Below are 18,496 nucleotides of genomic sequence, written 5' to 3' on the forward strand. Positions count from 1 at the left end.
ACTGGCTGCCCTGCCTCCTAAGACTTTGCTATTAGTCGTTTCCTAGGCCAGACCACAAGTCCAGCCCTTGGTGTCTCAGGGCTGGAGAAAGATTTAGAATGGTACCTGCATCAGTTAAGGCCCAATCAGAAGTCAGAAACCACAGAGTCATTTTAATTTTTTATTTAATTTTTTTTTTTTTTTGCCTGGAAATATTCACCTTTAATTCTCTTACAAGTTCCAGTGTTTACTCTGGCCCCAGCCAGCCATGGGTATCACAGACACCCCTGGGCAAAAGTGAAGATGAAACACCAGAGGGGCCTGCTCTCCCACAGCCACATCCTCAGTGTTGGCCAAAGACCGGCATGCTAGGTAGGCTTCCTATGTCCACTAAGGAACAGGGAAATGTTAATATCTAGAAGTATTCGTTATAACAGGGGACTAAACATACATATATAAAGAGAACTCCAAACAATGCCCTGGGCTAGGGGGAGTGCTCGCAGATGGACCTTATGGTGGGGAGGAGACCCTTCCCAAGGCTGCTGTCCAGGCCTCGTTGGAGAAGGTATGGTTGCAGCCCTCTGAGTAGCTGAGAATTTCACTGGGTTCCCTGGTCCAAAGCTGGCCAACCATCCTTGGGTAATAGGAACAGGTAGGCTGTGACTGGCAGGTGGACACAGAGAGACTCAGGAGTCTAGGAGCCTGCTTGCCTGAAGGGTGGCGCACAGCCTGGAGTGCACGGTGTCTACACTGGGAGCACCGAGGGAACAACCCTCTGGTGCGCAAATGGTTGAGCTAGTGAGAGGGCTGCAGAGAGAGCAGGGCTATCGGGGGTCTGCTCACCGGCAAGGCCTAGGGTGTATGGTGTTCACACTGGGAAGGCCACAGCCAGGTGATCACCTGGACAGAGCCAGGGATATCATCTTGCTAAGAGTCTTGGTGGTCTGGGTGCATAGCTAAGACAGAGTGCCACTGGATGTCCCCACCCCCTACCTCAACACACTGCTAACAGACTAGGCAGTGGGCCAAGAAAAATCGAAAGGCAGGACACAGAAACAGAAAGAGAAGCCAAATTCCGCCTGCAGTGTCTCTCCAGCACCCTCTACTGACAAAGCTTAACATCGTGCTTGCTGCATAGGAGAAATGCTGAGAGCTCTATTATGGCAGAACAGGGAAGAGGGTAGAATTGGAGCTGAGAGGCAAAAAAAAAAAAAAAAAATTGGAAGTAGCTGGCATAGTAATCCCCACTCCTTATGTCCTTATCCTTCCTCCAGGTTAAGGAGTATATGCTAGTTGTCACAAGATATCACAGCCACAGCCTAAAAGTACAAGACAAGAAGCTATATTAGTTATCTAATGCGACACAACATCTCTCCAAAACTTAATGGCTTAAGACAACAATAATAATTTTTGATCTCTCGGGATTCCCGTGGGTCAGAAATTTGAGGGTGTCTGGCTGGGCAGTTCTGGCTCAGGGTCTCTCATGAAACTGTGGTCAAGGAATCAGCCACAGCTGCAGTCATCAGAAGGCTTGACTGGTACTAGATGAACCTCTTCCAAGGTTGGTACCCACTGGAGGGTAGAGGCCTCACTTCCTCTCCACAGAGGCTCAGCCATGGGGCTGCTTGAGTGTCCGTCCTCCCAATACGGCATCCTCTCCTCAGAATGACGGACTCAAGAGACCAAGGCACAAGTAACATTGCCCTTTATAATGTAGCCATGGAAGTCAAACACCATCATTTCTGCTAGCATGTTGGTCACAAAGCCAGCCTTGATTCAGCAGTGGAGGGGACTGCCCAAGGGCACATACGCCAAGAGATGAAGAGGACTGGGGACTAGCCTGAAGGCTGGCTACCACACAGGCCACACGTTCAAGGGCTCCTTCATTCAATCCACATCCTGATTTGGAGTTATTGGATGTTTTTATACTTAACTATAGAACCACAGAATGTAATGCTGGGATGGAGCCTTAGCAATCCAATAGGTTTAACATCTTTATTTCTATAGGAGAGAACTGAGGCCCAGAGAATACGAATGCCATCTCCCAAGTTATACAGCCGGGAATCGCAGACTTGGAATTAGAATCCCTGTATCCAAACCTCTAGTTCTGTTTTCCCAAATTCCAGCCCACTGACTCGCTGCACTGGGACCACTGTGGAGCACATTGCAAACACTGATCCCTGGGTCCTCTCCAGATCTGCAGAATCAGAATCTATGCTGGGTGCAGCTAGACAATGAGCTGGGAGATCTATCATATTTCCAAAGCTCCCCAGGTATTTCTGATGAGCAGTAGCACATTTGGGAATTCCTGTCCTCTTCCACATTAACTGTGTTACCGGAGAAGTTCAGATGTGCAGATGAGGGAGTGTACATGGCACCATGCTGAAGCATGGTGGGGCCTGATTCCACGCCTTAACCCCGAGGATAGGCTGTTCTGTTGGCTTCCAGGCACTTTTGGGACATGCTCTTCTACTGCCAGAGAGAACGCCTTTTGTTTTGGACCAGGAGCATTAGAGTGGTTCATTTTCCCTCCAATTGACTGCTGATTCAAGGGTACTGTGCTATCTGATCATCCTAGTATCTGATTCAGCAGGGCCCAGCCTGTAGGATCCTGAGCGGCAGTCCTTCTCACAGGTTGCCCCGGCACCTCACGGGCCTCATCAATGTGATCCTGATCTTTCACAGACACTAGATTCTCAAATCCAGGAATCTGGGCCTTTCCTCTTGGCCTGAGGATCAAGGTGGGGTCCTCTGTAAAGAGGCCTAGGCCTGACTCTAAATGCCCCAGGTTTTGGCTCCACGGCATTTGAGGTAACTGATCTGAAGGTTTTGGCTAAATGTGTCCAATGAATTATCTATGTTCCTATATCTATAAGATAAAGTCATACTAGCAATTTTTTTTTTCCAATGAGAAGGATGCTGACTTTAAAGAGTAATAATCTCTATGTCTTTTTTATCTTCTTCAGTGCGAAAAATCCCAGTTTCACTTAGTAATTTCCTGACCTGGTAGCAATGAATCCACCTTGATGGCTGGGGTTCAGGTTCTTCTAATTCAGAATTTCCCTCTATTTGCTGTCATCTTTAACCTCTCAAATTGTGACCCGCTTAGTTCTTGACATTATTTGTGTTAATAATTTAAAAAGTAATAATAACCATAATAATCATAATCATAATGAAATAATGACAATAGCAACTATAGTTACTATGTTTTAGGTACCACTCTAATGCTTTCCCCTATTATCTCTTCTGTCTCAAAACCATTGCCAAGTAGGTATTCTGATCCCCATTTTAAAATGAGGAAACCAGTGCTCAGAGACACTAAGAAATGTCCCCAAGGTCACCTTTAGCATAAGTAGTGAAGCCAGTATTTCTATCCAACCCTGACTTACTGAAGAGACTGTACTTTCAGCCACTATACTCAAGTGCCTTCCACGGCTCGTTTTCTCTAGATCTAACACATGACGGCCAAGATCAAGGATTTCCACATCAGAGGCCTAATTTTATATTCCAGTTCTGCCAATTTCTAGTTGAGTAACTCGGGGCTGATTATTTAATCTCTTCATCTATAAAATGAGGATAACAATGCCTTCTCATGGGGTTCAGGTAAGGATTAGATAAGAAAATGCACAGTGCCTAGCACATAGTCAGTGTTCAATTACCAGCAGCTATAACTGCTACATTTCTGCTGGTTTCCTTATACTTTTTATACCATACAAAATGCCTACTCCTTTCTCTTGCAGGTTGTATTCCCACCGCACACCAATTTCAAGTTCTGGAATTTATTCTGTTCTGATTTGTATACAATAACAGGGCAGTCTCAGAGCAGTAACAGGAAAACAAAACTAATTTGAGAAACAGCATCCCCCCCCAAAAAAACACTCGGAGGATATGACAAGTGTGGCATCCTTCCTGGATCTCTTATTTTCTCTACCTTCAGTTTTTTAAAGGGGTCATTTCTCCCTGGTGACAATATCAGCTGCTTCCCTATGATAGACAATGAACTGATATCTCTGCCAAATACAAAGGACTCCCCCCGTCTCAGTGACCACTGCTGCTTCTTGTCACACCTGCTTTATCTCCTTCACCCAAACTGGTGTGACTCCAAAATTTATAGCCAGAAGCCTCAGCTATCTGGCTCTGCATGTGGGCTTCCTGGTAAGAGGTCTTGGAACAATCTATCTTGGCTGCCACATGGTGGTACCCATCTGTGGATACCGTTTTTTCATCTCTGCCCTTCTTGTCCTGAAGCTTCATCTATCACTTTCACTAGAACACCATGTACTTAAAGGCATTCTTTCCCGTTGTGTCTCCTGGGATCCTCTTAGGTTGTGTTTGTGGCTACAGTACTGGACTCAAAAGAACATAACCTGGTCAGGGGATGCACAGCTAGGTTTTCATTTAATTAAGGGGAAAAAACGAAACCCAGCAGTCCAGTCATTGTTTAATGAAGGGGGTTTTCAGACCTCAATCTGGCAACCAGTAGAGCATGCAAACTAAACTCCTTTCCCTGAACAGGTTTATGGTGCCAAAGCACCACCTACATTCTAGACACAGCTGTTCACCTGACCAGAGGCAACCTGAGAAAGAAAAAAACTGGGTTTTTGCTTTGTTTCCATCTGATCTCTTCTCTCACTCTTAGTTCCTGTTTTTACAAATCTGGATCATTACCAAAGAAGACAACATTCAGAAGGTAATAAGGAACTGACTGGTGTCATAAACAAGTAACAAAGCAGAAGGGAAAGTAAGGAATTGGTATTTTCCAGCTAGAGTGGGGGAGGAGGACGAGAGTGGAAAGAAGATGGGGAAGCAGTCCTAACAGGTCTTAGAGAATCCGCAAGCTGGATTAGGGAAGCCGACCTCCACAGGCTGCATTGGTCTCTTCACTTCCCTCATTTCAACCCTCAACATGGGCAACACATCACCTCTGTCTGGGTTTGGCTGCTCTAGGCATTTCTTTCTGGTAAAAAGTGTGTTGGTCACTTTCCAGCCAGGAGCTTCAGGCAGAGGGTAGTGGCCCATAGGCTGGAGTGATGGTTTCACAGAGCATGGTTCATTTGGTAATTCTGTAACCTGCTGGCCTCTGCCAATTTACAAGTCAGAATCTCTGGGGGGAAGTCAGAGAATTCTTGAATGCAATAACATGTAAGAATCCCTGAGATAAAACATATTGAGACTCAATAATCTAGGCAAATTTTCAAGTATCCATTTTGTACATTATAACAACTCCCTAAAGATGTTTGTGTCTTAATTCCTAGAATACGTTAGGTTACAGGACAAAAGAGAATTCAGGTCGCAGATGGAATTAAAGTTGCTAATCAACTGGCCTTAAAATGGGGAGATTATCCTGGATTATCCAGGTGGCCCAAATGTCATCATAAGAGTCCTTTTAGAAGACAGAGGAAGAAAACAAGAGTCAGAGAAGGAAACATGACCATGGAGATTATGTGATGTGAGAAGGATTCAGGCTGCCTTTGTAGGCTTTGAAGCTGGAGAAAGGGACCATGAGCCAAGGAACGTGAACAGCCTCTAGGCACTGCAAGAGGCAAGAAAAGAGATTCTCCCTTAGAGCCTCCAGAAGTACCACAACCCTACTGGTCCTTGATTTCAGCCCAGGGAGACCCATGTCAGACTTCTGACCTGCAGAATTGTGAAATAAAATGTGCGCTGTTTTAAGACACTAAGTTTGTGGCAATTTGTTATAGCAGCAAGAGAAAACTAATATAAACAGGTTACTGCAGATAAATGACTGCATTCAATGGCATCAATAGATATGATATAAAAAATGCACACACACAGAATGTTTCTGAAAGGCATAAAGTTTAAGAGACTGAAGGCCCATTATCCACCCTCCTCCATCCTGCTCTGTGCCCTGTTAGGCAGACCTCTATGGGCTAAACTACCCAACTCCACCCGGCTCCCAGTTGAGCTCTACCCATGGGAGGCACCAGCAAGAGACTGGAGGGTGCTCAGGCTCCAGTGCTGACCTTGCACTTGTATGACCCTCAGGGTGAGTGTCTCCTTACATCGGACGCTCTAGGCATCTCGCTTGCCTCACTCAACAGGAACAATGATGAAGAAAGAAGCAGCCCTCTCTAGGGTCCAAGAAACCCTTCTAGAGAAGACGGCAGGCTGACGGCTACTGTGAGCCCAACCACAAAGGATCTAGAATTCTTCACCATTTCTGACATGCCCCAACCTGACCACATCCCACCACAGGCTGCTCCGGGGTGAACTATGTCAAGAGGCCATGTAGTTGAGAAAGCAGGAAAGAAACGTCAAGAAAATATAACTCAATAGTACCAAGAGAAACAATGTAACTTGAAAACAACCCTGGATTAAGCAATTTACTCAGTTACTATAGATGCAACCCAGCTATATGCAAATCAATGCAAATATAAACAACACCCTCCATAGGGATAGCTTTTTCTTTGCTTTCTCTAGCCTCTAAAACAAATCCAATTTGGAGGATGAAAATAGAAAATTACGCTGCAGTGGAATAAGATTTGTTTATGCATCTCAGCACTTCTACCACTACCCGCAACAGCACCCCTAAGCTAAAAGTGTCTTGTTCATACAGAAGAAAGGCATGATTTAGAGGCAAACTACATAGAATTGGTGAAGTAGAAAAGCATACCCACCTCTGCCTATAGAGATTTGGGAAAGTGATGGCCTTTCCTGCCAGAAACCTTTCTACATCAGCAATCCTCCCACTCTTCTTCCGAGTGTCTGAGTTCAGTTCTGTCTCCTCTGTGGCCCCACAGCACAGAATATGCTCAATAAGTGGGTACTGAGTGCATGAAGGAGTCCACAGACAGGGCAGTCATACAAGGCCACGGCTGACTAGATATAAACATACTTTGCCATGCATTACCTGTTAACTTCAGGAATCTCCCTACTTCTTATCCCCCTTGGGCACCCCCCACCCATTCCCGCCCTAAGTATTTTTAGAACAAAAATACAACAAAACGATAGGAAGAAGACTGTGGCAGGAAGAAGGTGGTAGTATTAACACTCCAAATAAGGCTGCAAGAAATTTAGAAGCTGGACACTTCCCACTCCCGCCAAAAACATTTGTTTCCTGCCCATAAATAGGAACACCATGCAGATTTGCTTATTTTTAGAAAAAAAAAAAAAATCTTATTTTTAGAAAAAATCTACGAGATTGTTTTAAAGACTTGTAGGTCAGTAGGCTAACATTTCTACCCTCAAACGGCAAGCCAGCTCTTGAACACTGGTGTTCTTTCTGTTGGGCGTCTACCTGAGCCGGGAAGAACCAGAAGAAGAGGTTGCTGTTGTAAGTCTTATTCACGGTGAGGAAGCCGGCATAACTCTTCATGTTCAGTCCTAGGAAAGGACTGACCAAACTCAATTCTTTTCCTAGTGGGAGGGAAAAAAAAAATTTACTCAAGGATTACAGAAAACAACAACAACAACAATGTGAGCCATCTATCTCAGTCTGGATGAAATGAAGTGATTAGATAAGCTAAAAGGGGATTGGTATGAAAGGTAGTTCCTTCAACAAATTCCAGCCTGCCCCTGGCCAGTCCCACATAGTCCACATTCACAATTTAGCCAAGGATACGTGAAAGTTTTAAGTCTTTGGGGAGGGGTGACCAAATATATTTTACAAGCTGTGTTAAGGTTGTTTTTAAAGTTCTTTTAAAAAGAAGAAAAGAAAATCTATCATCACACCTTGCATAAACCAAGGTGTTCACCCTGGGCCACATGGAAAAGAGCAGGATAAAGTAAACTGACCTGAAACAGTGGGGTGCAAGAGTAACAATGTGGTGAAGCAGCTCTCGGCCTCACCCCAAGAAGGCTGGTGTCCTTCATGATCTTGTTTTCATGAAGGCAAAAAGGCTGTCACATCTACTAAGAGGAGTGGGTCGAGGCATATGGGAGTGTGGGCGGCTGTGGACAGTGGGGAGACTGGGGGTGACCTCATGGCTACTCAGGGGGAACCAAACAGGACAATGGGACAGTTGTAGAGGCCAGGGGTCCTGGTTTTTTTATGGCACCATTGGGATAGGCACAGGGAAGGAGTAATTGGGGATGCTTAGATGGCCAAGGATGCCCAGGAGTAAAGAATGCTACTAGGAGCTGACATTTACAAGGCCACATTACCAGGGCTTTTACATGATGCGGGAAGTATAATTCTCATTCCCACTTTAAAGATAAGAAAGCTGAAGCACAGAGAGGTTAAGTGACTTGCCTGAGGTCACACAGCTAGTAGAGGAGAGGCTGGGATTAAACCAAGCAGTCAGGCTGCAGAGTTTGTTCCTTCCTCCAGGGCTTTCAACTAGAGTGAGTCAGAAGGTGCAGGTGGCAGGGAGTGGGAAAGGAAGTAGTGGTCAGGAAGGGAGTGGCAAAGGAACAGAAAACAGCAGAACGTGGTGGGGAAGTAAAAGGGAAAATTTGGGCGAAGGAGAAGAATCCTTTAGTGGTGACAAAGAATGTGTCCCCAGTAGGAACTAATCACGCAAGAAAAGCGATGTAGGTCTGAGCCATATTAAGTTGGAGACTGGTTAGTAGCTTAGGAAGCTTGACTCCTCACATGCCATCAACTAAAGACGCCTTTGGTGGTAGGTGGAGTCCTTAGACTCTGGAGGGCTAATTGTTAGCATCTCTTCCCAGCTCAGCATTCAGAGACAACATTGATAGGATAAAATAAGCCAAGGTGATAATATTTACACTCAAAGGAATAGATGCTGTAAGTCAGGGTCCTGACTCCAAGGGCTGGTTGCTAAACTTTCACCAGCACACTGCTGTTTTGGGACCACTAGCTCCTCTTTTAAAAGAGGCATGCCTCTTAGCCGAGCATGGTGGCAGTGCTTGTAGTCCCAGCAACTTGGGAGGCTGAGGTGGGAGGATCACTTGAGCCCAGGAGGTCAAGTGATCATGCCACTGTATTCCAGCCTGGATGACACAGCAAGACCCTGTCTCAAACACAAACATATATATAGGCATGCCTCTCAAAAGGAAAACCTCTCATCTAGACCACACGGTTCCTATGCTGATCCTAGCACTCCTATCGACCAGCTGGTGACCCTCTGTATTTAACCTCCCTGTACTTCAATTTCTCCTCTGTGGAAGATGGACTGCCCGTGGGCCACCTGGATTAAAAGAGCCCCACATGTAAAACCTATAGAAAGAAGCTGGCAGGTAGGGAGCAGAATTACTGTTGCTATCTGTGAAATGCACCTGCTGATTAGGAACAGGAGCACCTCTGAGCAGAGGAGGTCATGGGGACAAAGGAAAGGTCTCAATAGCTGGTCCTTGAGGGTCCTGTTAGGCCAACACAATAGGAGAGCATGGGTTTCCTAGCCTGACAGAGCTGGGTTTGGAATCCTAACTAGATTAGGACTCCCCAGCAAGTTGCTCCATCTCTCTGAGCCTCTTTCCTTTTATGCAAAATACAAACACTGATTCTGCTACCCTAGGCTTTCTGTGAGGATCAAACAACAAAAATGCATACGAACCCTTAGCCTAGCACTACATATAAAATAAGGGTTCAGTCAATTGGAAGGGAAGGTTATAATTAGCCTTTGGCCACTCCAAGTGAAGTCTAGAAGAATTTCCCTTTTCTGGCTCAGCCTGGTGCTCCCAGGGAAGTCTGCTTAATGCAACCTCTGTAGGTCTTCCCATTCTGTTCCCAATGAGGTCTATCCCTCCTCCATCAGAAAAAAAAAGCCAAAGAAAAAGAGAGAGGGGAGGATCTTATGAGAAAGAAAAGGGAGGTGTTCGGGGAAAGTAGCTTTTGCCGCTCCTCCCCTCCCACTCTTCCCACCATCTGTCTTTTTTCTTCTCCCCTTCTTCACTTCCACTCTTAATTAGCCCACAGAAAGATCACCCCCCAGGGCTGGGCAGCTTTTAAAATGCTTTTGAAATATTTTTAGCAGAACTATTAATCTTCTCAAAATCAAACAGAGATACTAGCCCCCTCCCCACCCCCTGCAAAAAACGAGAGGAGAGAAGTAAAAACTGTGGATCGGAAATGAGTGAGATGTGGACCACAGAGAGGTAAATGGGAAGAAGAGGATTTGAGAAAGAAGACAGAAAAAAGTGAGAAAGGTCCAAGTATAATGAGAAAAAGAGAAAATATATAATAGAAAGGAGCTGGAGGGAATGGAACAGAGGAGAGGATGATTGAATCAATTTATCTCTCCCAAGACCAGCACCCCACAGGGTCCACGGACTGCTCTCAAATGATTCAGATGTTCACTCATCCCTCCCTTCCCGAGGATGCCAAAGTAGCTTCTCTGCTACCTTGTACTTGCGTATATTTCAGGCCTTCCCTCCTAGGTCAGGAGGTTGGGAAGTGGGGAATTTGTCTTATTTAACTTTGCATACCTTGGGACTTGGCATGCTGATTTACACATCTAAGACATTCAATAAATACTTTTTAATGAATGAATGTTAACAAATGAATGGATGAACGAGTCAACAAATGAATGAACTAAAACAAGCCCCACTGACAATGCACTAAGACTAGCTCATTTCTACAAAAACCTCCTAAGGCAGACCTTGTTAAGAGATCTAAAGAAATTTAGAACTTTTCTCTAGCCCATAAAAAGAGTTTTGCCCTGTTTCAAATTTTAAATTTCCACTAACTACATCCCAGTAAAATAATAAAAAATGTCATCAACTAAAATGACTTTTTATATTTTCAAATGTCCTGTGCATCCTATTACTGTAATGTGGAAAACAAACAAACTCCCAAGGTGGAGGAGTTTCTATCTTTCCGGCACCATGACTCACAATCCAAATGTTTAGAACAGTTTTAAAAAGGAAAAGGTTCTCTTTGAAGTGATTTTACTTCCTCCTTGTTTTTTACTGCTGCTACCAGTGTTTATGATATTAACACTTTCAAAAACATTGGAGTGTGACCAACAAAGGGCTTCAACCAGCTAATCAGCATGCATGTCAGATTCACAAACACTCAAGTTATCAGCAGTGTGGACACACAATACCAGATCATAAGTAACAATAAATTAGGACCTACTAGTAGAATAGTCTTTAAAGTGTGAAAATGCAGTGTTTATAAACAAGCTAAAATGTGCCTCCTACGTTCAGTTTGTTTCAGGGAGTAAAGATTTATTCTAGCTTCTGAGAAAGTAAACATGCAATTACAATTACACAAAACTAAGCCAGTTAATTGGGGATTTGAAAAATAAAAATTTCCCTTGTTTTTTTTTGTGAGCTACTGTTTATCTCAAAAATGTTCCATTGCAATAATAAGACTCACATTCCTAGGGTTTTGACAGACTCGATAAACAAAAGGGATTTAGGGGAGTGAGCTGACCATCTGTCCAGAGCTTCCTGAACTTTCAGCAAAGCGGATGAATAAAATTATCCTTAATTATGTTGTCAGGGCTACATTTGAATACCCAGATGTAACAGATTTTGAATCAGCCACTTAAAATTCTGTTCAAAGAATTTGACTGTGTAGCGTAACTTCAGGAAGTGATATTATACACAGATTTACTATTTTAAATGTTGTCAATCATCAGATGAAGATCTACCAATCTTGACATAGAGGGTGGAAGATAAAACTACTTCCCTTGGAATCTTTCTCGGCTGCTACTAGTACCCATAACTGAGGAATGCTTATAGGCAAGAAAGACAGGAACAGAAGGGATGTCAACAGTCTCTCAGATGGATTTCTCTGTATTCTTTTTACTTGGTTCCACCAGATGTATGATACAGATACACCACCACGGTCACTTTCACTTAATGCCTTTGTTTAAGCTGCTTCTCTCCTTTGGTATGCACAGACCTTTCGCTATTTACATAAATCTTACCCAACACTCTGAAGTCCACAGCTGGTCATACAGCACAGTGGTTCATACCATGGGCTCCGGGGTTGGCCAGTATAGGGTTTAATTCAGAGCTGCTCATATAGCATAGTGGTTCATACCACGGGCCCTGGGGTTAGCCAGTACAGGTTTTAATTCCAGCTCTGCCACTTACTAGTTTTATGGCCCTAGGCAAGATATTTGATTTTTCTGGGCCTCAGTGTTCTCATTTGTAAAATGGGAACAATGCTTATGGATTTTTCATTAGAGTTGCTCTGAGAACTAAATGAGCTAATGGATGTAAAGCACAATGCCTGGCACATGGTTGGTACCCAAATTTAAATTCCATACATATTTATACATACATGTATAGGTACTATACTAGGTACTAGGGATATAATGACTAAATGTTAGCTACTTATTATTTTTACTACAACTACTATAGCTTTAGTATTTTCTCCCTAGATTATGCCAACCAACAGGCATACGTTCCTTCTCCGAATCTCCAGTGCACTTACTTCAAATGTACTACTTTAGTACGTTAGTATGCACTACCCAATTCCTTAATTGTTTTGTGTGTATGCATCCGGTCACTTTAGAAGAACACTTTAGAAGCTTGTGAAACAAACAGAACTAAATTATAGTAGGCAAATCACAGAGTAGAAGTCAGAAGATTTGGGTCCTAAACCCATCTCTGCTACCCAACTCTATTGCACACATCCCGTTGGGCAACTCAGGTAAAGTATTTCAGTCTCAATTTCCTCGTATGTGGATTGGTAGAATTTGGTTATAACAATTACTTAACTCCTTTTCAATCCTACAATAAATGGTTTGCTTTGATTTACTGTTAATGAACATAAATCTAAGCCATCAGAATCCACTTGTTGAGAAAGCTGAAATACGTACATGTAATCCAATTTGGAGGGTTTGAGTCAATGATACTTTGCCTCTTCACACGCATCTGTATCAGCCCATACAGTGGGGCAGCCATCTTCCCATGACTTCTCTATGCGAGGTAAAAATCAGTCCTTTTTAAAATACACTAAATACATTATCAAAGTTTTTCATCTTTCCTTAGAAAAGAGATGGTGAAACTTGAAGCCAATGTGTATTTCAGAAAAAGACATATGAGCAGCACTTACACATACCCTTAAAATGTAAGAATGTCTTCGTGTAAAATGAAAACCAAAAAACAATGACATCCTATTGGCTGTGAGAATACTTCGAATGAATAAAATTTGCTTTATTTTAAACTTCTTTGTAGAGTATTTAGATTTGCTTTTGATCTTTAAAATGACCATTTGTGTAAAATTTCCAGTGTTCTTCTTCATTCCCATCACATCTGCCAAGCTGCCAGCTTCACAGGCACCATCTCTGCCTTTCCACCTAAGACAAGGGACAAACTTGGGGCTCCTGTGTGCCAGATCCCTGTCTCTCACCTTCTTAAACACAATCTCCAACAATGGTTCCCCAAACTAAACCAACTCCCCACTCATCATTTCCATCAGCAAACAAACATTCTCTCCTATTCTGTTGAAGACCCTTCCTGGACCCCAGTGCTCCCTCCAGCCACTACGCCATTTCTCTGCTGTCTTTGCAAACAGCTCCTCAGAATAGCTACCTGTCTACTATTTTATAGCCCAGGAACCTACTGAAGTCCAGAAAGTTGAAATCATTTACCTGCACAGTGATTAAGCACAAAGAAGCATTAAGAGCAGATAGATACAGGGCCAGAGGCGGTGGCTCACGCCCATAATCCCAGCACTTTGGGAGGCTGAGGCAGGCGGATGACTTGAGGTTAGGAGTTTGAGACAAGCTTGGCCAACAAGGCGAAACCCCATCTCTACTAAAAATATAAAAATTAGCCGAGCGTGGTAGCGCACGTCTGTAATTCCAGCTACTCAGGAGGCTGAGGCAAGAGAATTGCTTGAACCCAGGAGGCGGAGGGTGCAGTGAGTCGAGGCTGCGCCACTGCACTCCAGCCTGGCAACAGAGCAAGATTCCGTCTCAAAAAAAAAGCAGATGCAGGTCATAAATTTTAGTCTCTGATAACACTAAGCGATATATATTTTCCTATTAGTAATAACAATAGAAAAACCCACAATCTCTAAATAAAGCCATTTGCAAACACTCATATTTGGAGAACAATTTATAGAGTACAAAAAATTTTCATGTGCCTTATCTCGTTGGATTTTCATAATATCTCTGCAAGTTGGGTAAGTTGTTAAATCTCCATCTTATCTTAATGAGAAAACTAAGGCCTAGACTTGCTGGATAAGGGGGCACAGCAGGGAGGCTGCAGTGAGGCTGTCTGAGTATGAAGCCTACACACCAGCTGGTATCTGCGTGAACTCTGGCTAGTAGTTCAGTCTCTTTCTGTGTTGGTTTCACATGTATAAAATGGGTCCACCTCCCTAGGATGTTGACATGTTTAAATAAGTTCATGCAGAAAGCTTGGAACCAGTGACTGACTCATAGTAAGTTTTAAGGATAGTACTAGCAATAAGTGCTCACTGGGGGACAGGCACTCTACTAGTCTTATAAATAAAATGCTGCAACTCACACATGCAGGTAATTCAGCCCTGGCTAATTCTCATTTTAGCTAAAAACTCAGATAACATATGACATCAAGTCATTAATATTTGAAATAGGCCAGGTGCGGTGGCTCATGCCTGTAATCCCAGCACTTCTGAAGGCTGAGGAGGGCGGATCACCAAAGGTTAGGAGTTCAAAACTAGCCTGGCCAACATGGTGAAACCCCGTCTCTACTAAAAATACAAAAATTAGCTAGGTGTGGTGGTAGGCACCTGTAATCCCAGCAACTCGGGAGGCTGAGGCAGGAGAATCACTTGAGCCCGAGAGGCAGAGGTTGCAGTAAGCAGAGGATGCACCACTGCACTCCAGCCTGGGTGACAGAGAAAGACTCTGTCTCAAACAAACAAACAAACAAACATATATATTTGAAATAAAACAACTGAGTAAAAATACTGAAATACATTTTGCATCCTATGGATTGTTTTAAGAAAAACTATTGGCCAGGTGCAGTGGCTCACAACTGTAATCCCAGCACTTTGGGAGGCCGAGGTGGGCGAATCATGAGGTCAAGAGATCGAGACCATCCTGGCCAATATGGTGAAACCCCATCTCTACTAAAAATACAAAAATTAGCTGGGCATGGTAGCGTGGTAGCGTGCGTCTACAATCCCAGCTACTTGGGAGGCTGAGGCAGGAGAATTGCTTGAACCTGGGAGGCAGAGGTTGCAGTGAGCCGAGATCACACCACTGCCCTCCAGCCTAGTGACAGAGTGAGACTTCGTCTCAAAAAAAAAAAGAAAAACTGTTGAATTCATGCCAGTGGTTCTCTGATTTAATTAAACTTACTTACCTTTTTGGATCTTCCCAGCTTCAATGTAAGGGGTGAGAAACAATGGCTGTCCTGAGTCTCCCTTAGGTGGCATGGAAACACTTCTGTATAGGGAGCGAAACAGCCCATCACAGGGGCCAGGCACCAACAGGACCAGCGAAACAATCACCTTCCACATGGTGCCAACCATCTCTCAGGGTCTAGGATAAAAACAGCATTCCAAAAATGAATCAAAAGAGTAAATATTTACCTGGCCCTTTTACATGCAAGAAATTCATTTATTCACTTAAAAACATTATTGTGTGTAAAGGCCCTCTGCAAGGACCTTGGATAGCACCATAAATAAGCACACCCAATCCCTGCTTACCCTTAAATTCACAGGCTAATGGGAGATCCTTCAAGGGATTTACAATGTCAGTAATTTTTAAATTACTGATTTTTTTTTTTTTTTTTTTTTTTAACAGAGTCTTGCTCTGTTGCTCAAGCTAGAGTGCAGTAGCACAATCGCGGCTCACTGCTGCCTTGACCTCCTGGGCTCAAGCAATCCTCCCATCTCAGCCTCCCAAAGTGCTGGGATTATAGGAGTGAACCACTGACATTTTCTAAAATGCAGTTTGGAAAGTAAAGTCAATGGAGGATTCAATAAAGCCTCAGAACAACAAGAACTCTGTAACTGACCATAAATGGGTGGTAGAAATCACTATGTCACCACAGAAGGGCAGAGGATTGAGAGCATATTTCAGGTCAAAAGATCATAGAAAGGCCTTACCCAAGTTGGATGTGGACAAAAGGTGAATGGTTCTCAGACAGGTGGGAGAAATGGGAAAGGCATCACGGGTGGGTGGAAACAGCTTAAGCAAAGGTGAGACCTCAGGCATCCTTGCACACCTTGCAGGGAAATTTCAAAGAAGCAATGGATTTCTGCTTATGTTCTCTATCTCTTATAAGCCCCCAGTTTGTATCAAAGAACAACAACAACAAAAACAAAAACGGAAATGAAGAAAGAAAGGGGGAGGGGGTCCTACAACTACCCTTAGGTCCCTCCCCTTATTGCTAGCTGATAAGTAAATTAAAGACATTAGGCCCCAAACCATTAGCACAAAGCTTTCCAAAGATCTTCAAATCTGATGTTTGCTTAGAATATTCATCTGAGATGATAATAGTAATGGCATAAAATTGTATAATGATTTACTTGTACATCAATATGTAAATTATACATATAGTGGGCTTTCCCATGTATTTGCAGCTGATTTGAATCTCCTAATTTCACCAGTGTTAGAAAAAAATGAATGGTATTTGTTAAAGCACGCAGACAAAGACTTTATTAGGATAATGATAGGCACAGGGACCTTGCAGTCAACAGAGTCTTGCAGCAAGGGAGAGAGATTGGGCTCAACTCCAAATGCAGCATGGGCCAGTGGGAATTTATAGCTAAGGAGCAGTGTGGGGGTCAGTGGATGGAAAATTACTCAAAGGAAGCCTTGGGGTAAGGTGGATCTGGCTAAACCTAATAGGATTCTCGCTGAAGACAGGCCAGGGTGATCAGACATCACCTGGGGGATGGTGCAGGATGAGAAACCTGGTCAAATGTTGAGGTGATCGGATGTTGATGCTGGTGGTTCTTGGTAAAACGACTTACCAGTGTCCTTTGCTAAAACTGGATTTTACAAGGAAGTGCACCAACGGGCCAACCAGAAGATTCAGAAGCCTGACTAAAATTTGGCCAAGGAAAAAATCCTTGTCACCAGGAGAGTGAGGATTATTATCACCAAATTCAGATAAGGAAAACTTGAATCAAAAGAGTGTCTCATGCAAGGACATGAAAGTAGAGAAACCAGGACTTGACCCCACTCAAGGCCAGGACTAGGGAGAAATGAGGGAGGTACGGATGTAGGGTCAGAGCTCATCTTGATCTAAAATGTTGACCATTTTTGTTATCATTAATTTTTCTCTGTATTATACAGTTTTTTAACTATTACCTTAAAATATCACTGATCTTGAGTTTTTTTTGACACTTTATTAAGTTTTACACCTGAGGCAGTGCCTCTCTTGTCTCGCTCTAATCCTGACCTTGCAAAGTAGGGAATTATGACAAGCACACCAGGGCCGTTACATGACTCTGCACTCCTGCTATTTAAGCATGATCTGTGTTCTTAGCTGTAAATTCTAAATCAAATACACGAAATGAATGAGTACTCCACACACATTTCTGGATGCAAAAAGAGATACATAATTATGCAAATACAATGCCTGCTTTGGTTCAGTGCTTTAAAATGCCAAGCCATTAGAACATCTTAAAAATACAAAATGTGTAAAAATCTTTTAACCACATGCTTATTACAACCCAATTTGGCATAACATGAAAATATTGATTATAGCAAATTTTAAAAGCTTTTCAGGCACATTTCCCCAGTAAGATAAAGGTTTATAATTATAACATGATTGAATATATAACCCTTGTCATGTCTCTCAGGGTTAACTTACTAGAATTCTCCACACTTAATGTAAATAAGGCCAGCCGAATCCAGTATGGAGCTAAAAAATGCTTTTGCCTATTACTGACTATAATAAACAACAAAATGAATTTAGGAACTGAAATTAGGTTCCCAAGAAGCCCCAGGGTAATGACCTCTATGGCAATGTTAAAACATTTTTTAAAATTATGTGAACTTGTTTACACTGATGCTTTTATAGCATAGCTACTTTCAAGGGATGCCTGAAATCAACAATCTTACTCTCTAACTGGTTCAGAAAAAAATATATATATATATATGCAATATTAAAAAAATAATGGAAGAAGCTCTTCCAGTAGGAGGTTTTTGTTTTTTGTTTTTTTTTTTCCTGGGGACAGAAACAAGAAACCAATCATGCCGTCTAATTTCTCAATCTTCCTGCTGCCAATCCCCAGCCCCCTTTAATGGAAGCCATTAATATTTAAATAACCAGGGTAGTTACAGCACTTCCCTTGTAAGCAGATGTTGACTCAAAGATGTTAAAGAATGAAAAGAGGTAAAACTGGTCCTGTTTTAATTGATATAAATCTAATACATAAAAGTAAGAACTGGGTCAATTTAGTAGATCTCATTAACATTTAATCAAATAACTATCTGAGTCATGGTTTCCCATGTAGGTGAATTAAAGCGCCGACATATTTCATTTCACAGTTCTCATTCAACAGTCAGAATTCCTGAACTGTGCTTAGCTGTTATCTCTCCTTGTGAGAATGAAAGCTATTATCATAAATGGAGAAGTGGGTTTTTTAAACACCCTCTCGTGTGTTTTTGCTTATCCTAAATTAGCATGAATCTTTTTATTTATTGAATATTTATTGAGCAATTTCTAAACCAAGAAACCTGAT

At 42.7% G+C, this 18,496-nt stretch overlaps 1 protein-coding gene across 5 annotated transcripts in view; it reads right to left on the minus strand.

The window, feature by feature from the left end:
• The window catches only part of CPVL (carboxypeptidase vitellogenic like), a 205,553-nt gene that overhangs the window by 115,374 nt on the left and 71,683 nt on the right, over window positions 1–18,496 (minus strand). For all 5 annotated transcript variants that reach the window (XM_009203175.4, XM_021935228.2, XM_003896159.4 and 2 more), the window contains 2 exons: window positions 15,160–15,338; window positions 7,238–7,356 (listed from right to left, as the gene is read on the minus strand). In XM_009203175.4, the coding sequence (XP_009201439.1) occupies window positions 7,238–7,356; window positions 15,160–15,328 (288 nt within the window). In that variant the 5' untranslated portion in view covers window positions 15,329–15,338. The remainder of the gene's footprint in view (window positions 1–7,237; window positions 7,357–15,159; window positions 15,339–18,496) is intronic.

The sequence above is a fragment of the Papio anubis genome, chromosome 4, assembly GCF_008728515.1.
Source record: "Papio anubis isolate 15944 chromosome 4, Panubis1.0, whole genome shotgun sequence".
NCBI lineage: Eukaryota > Metazoa > Chordata > Mammalia > Primates > Cercopithecidae > Papio > Papio anubis.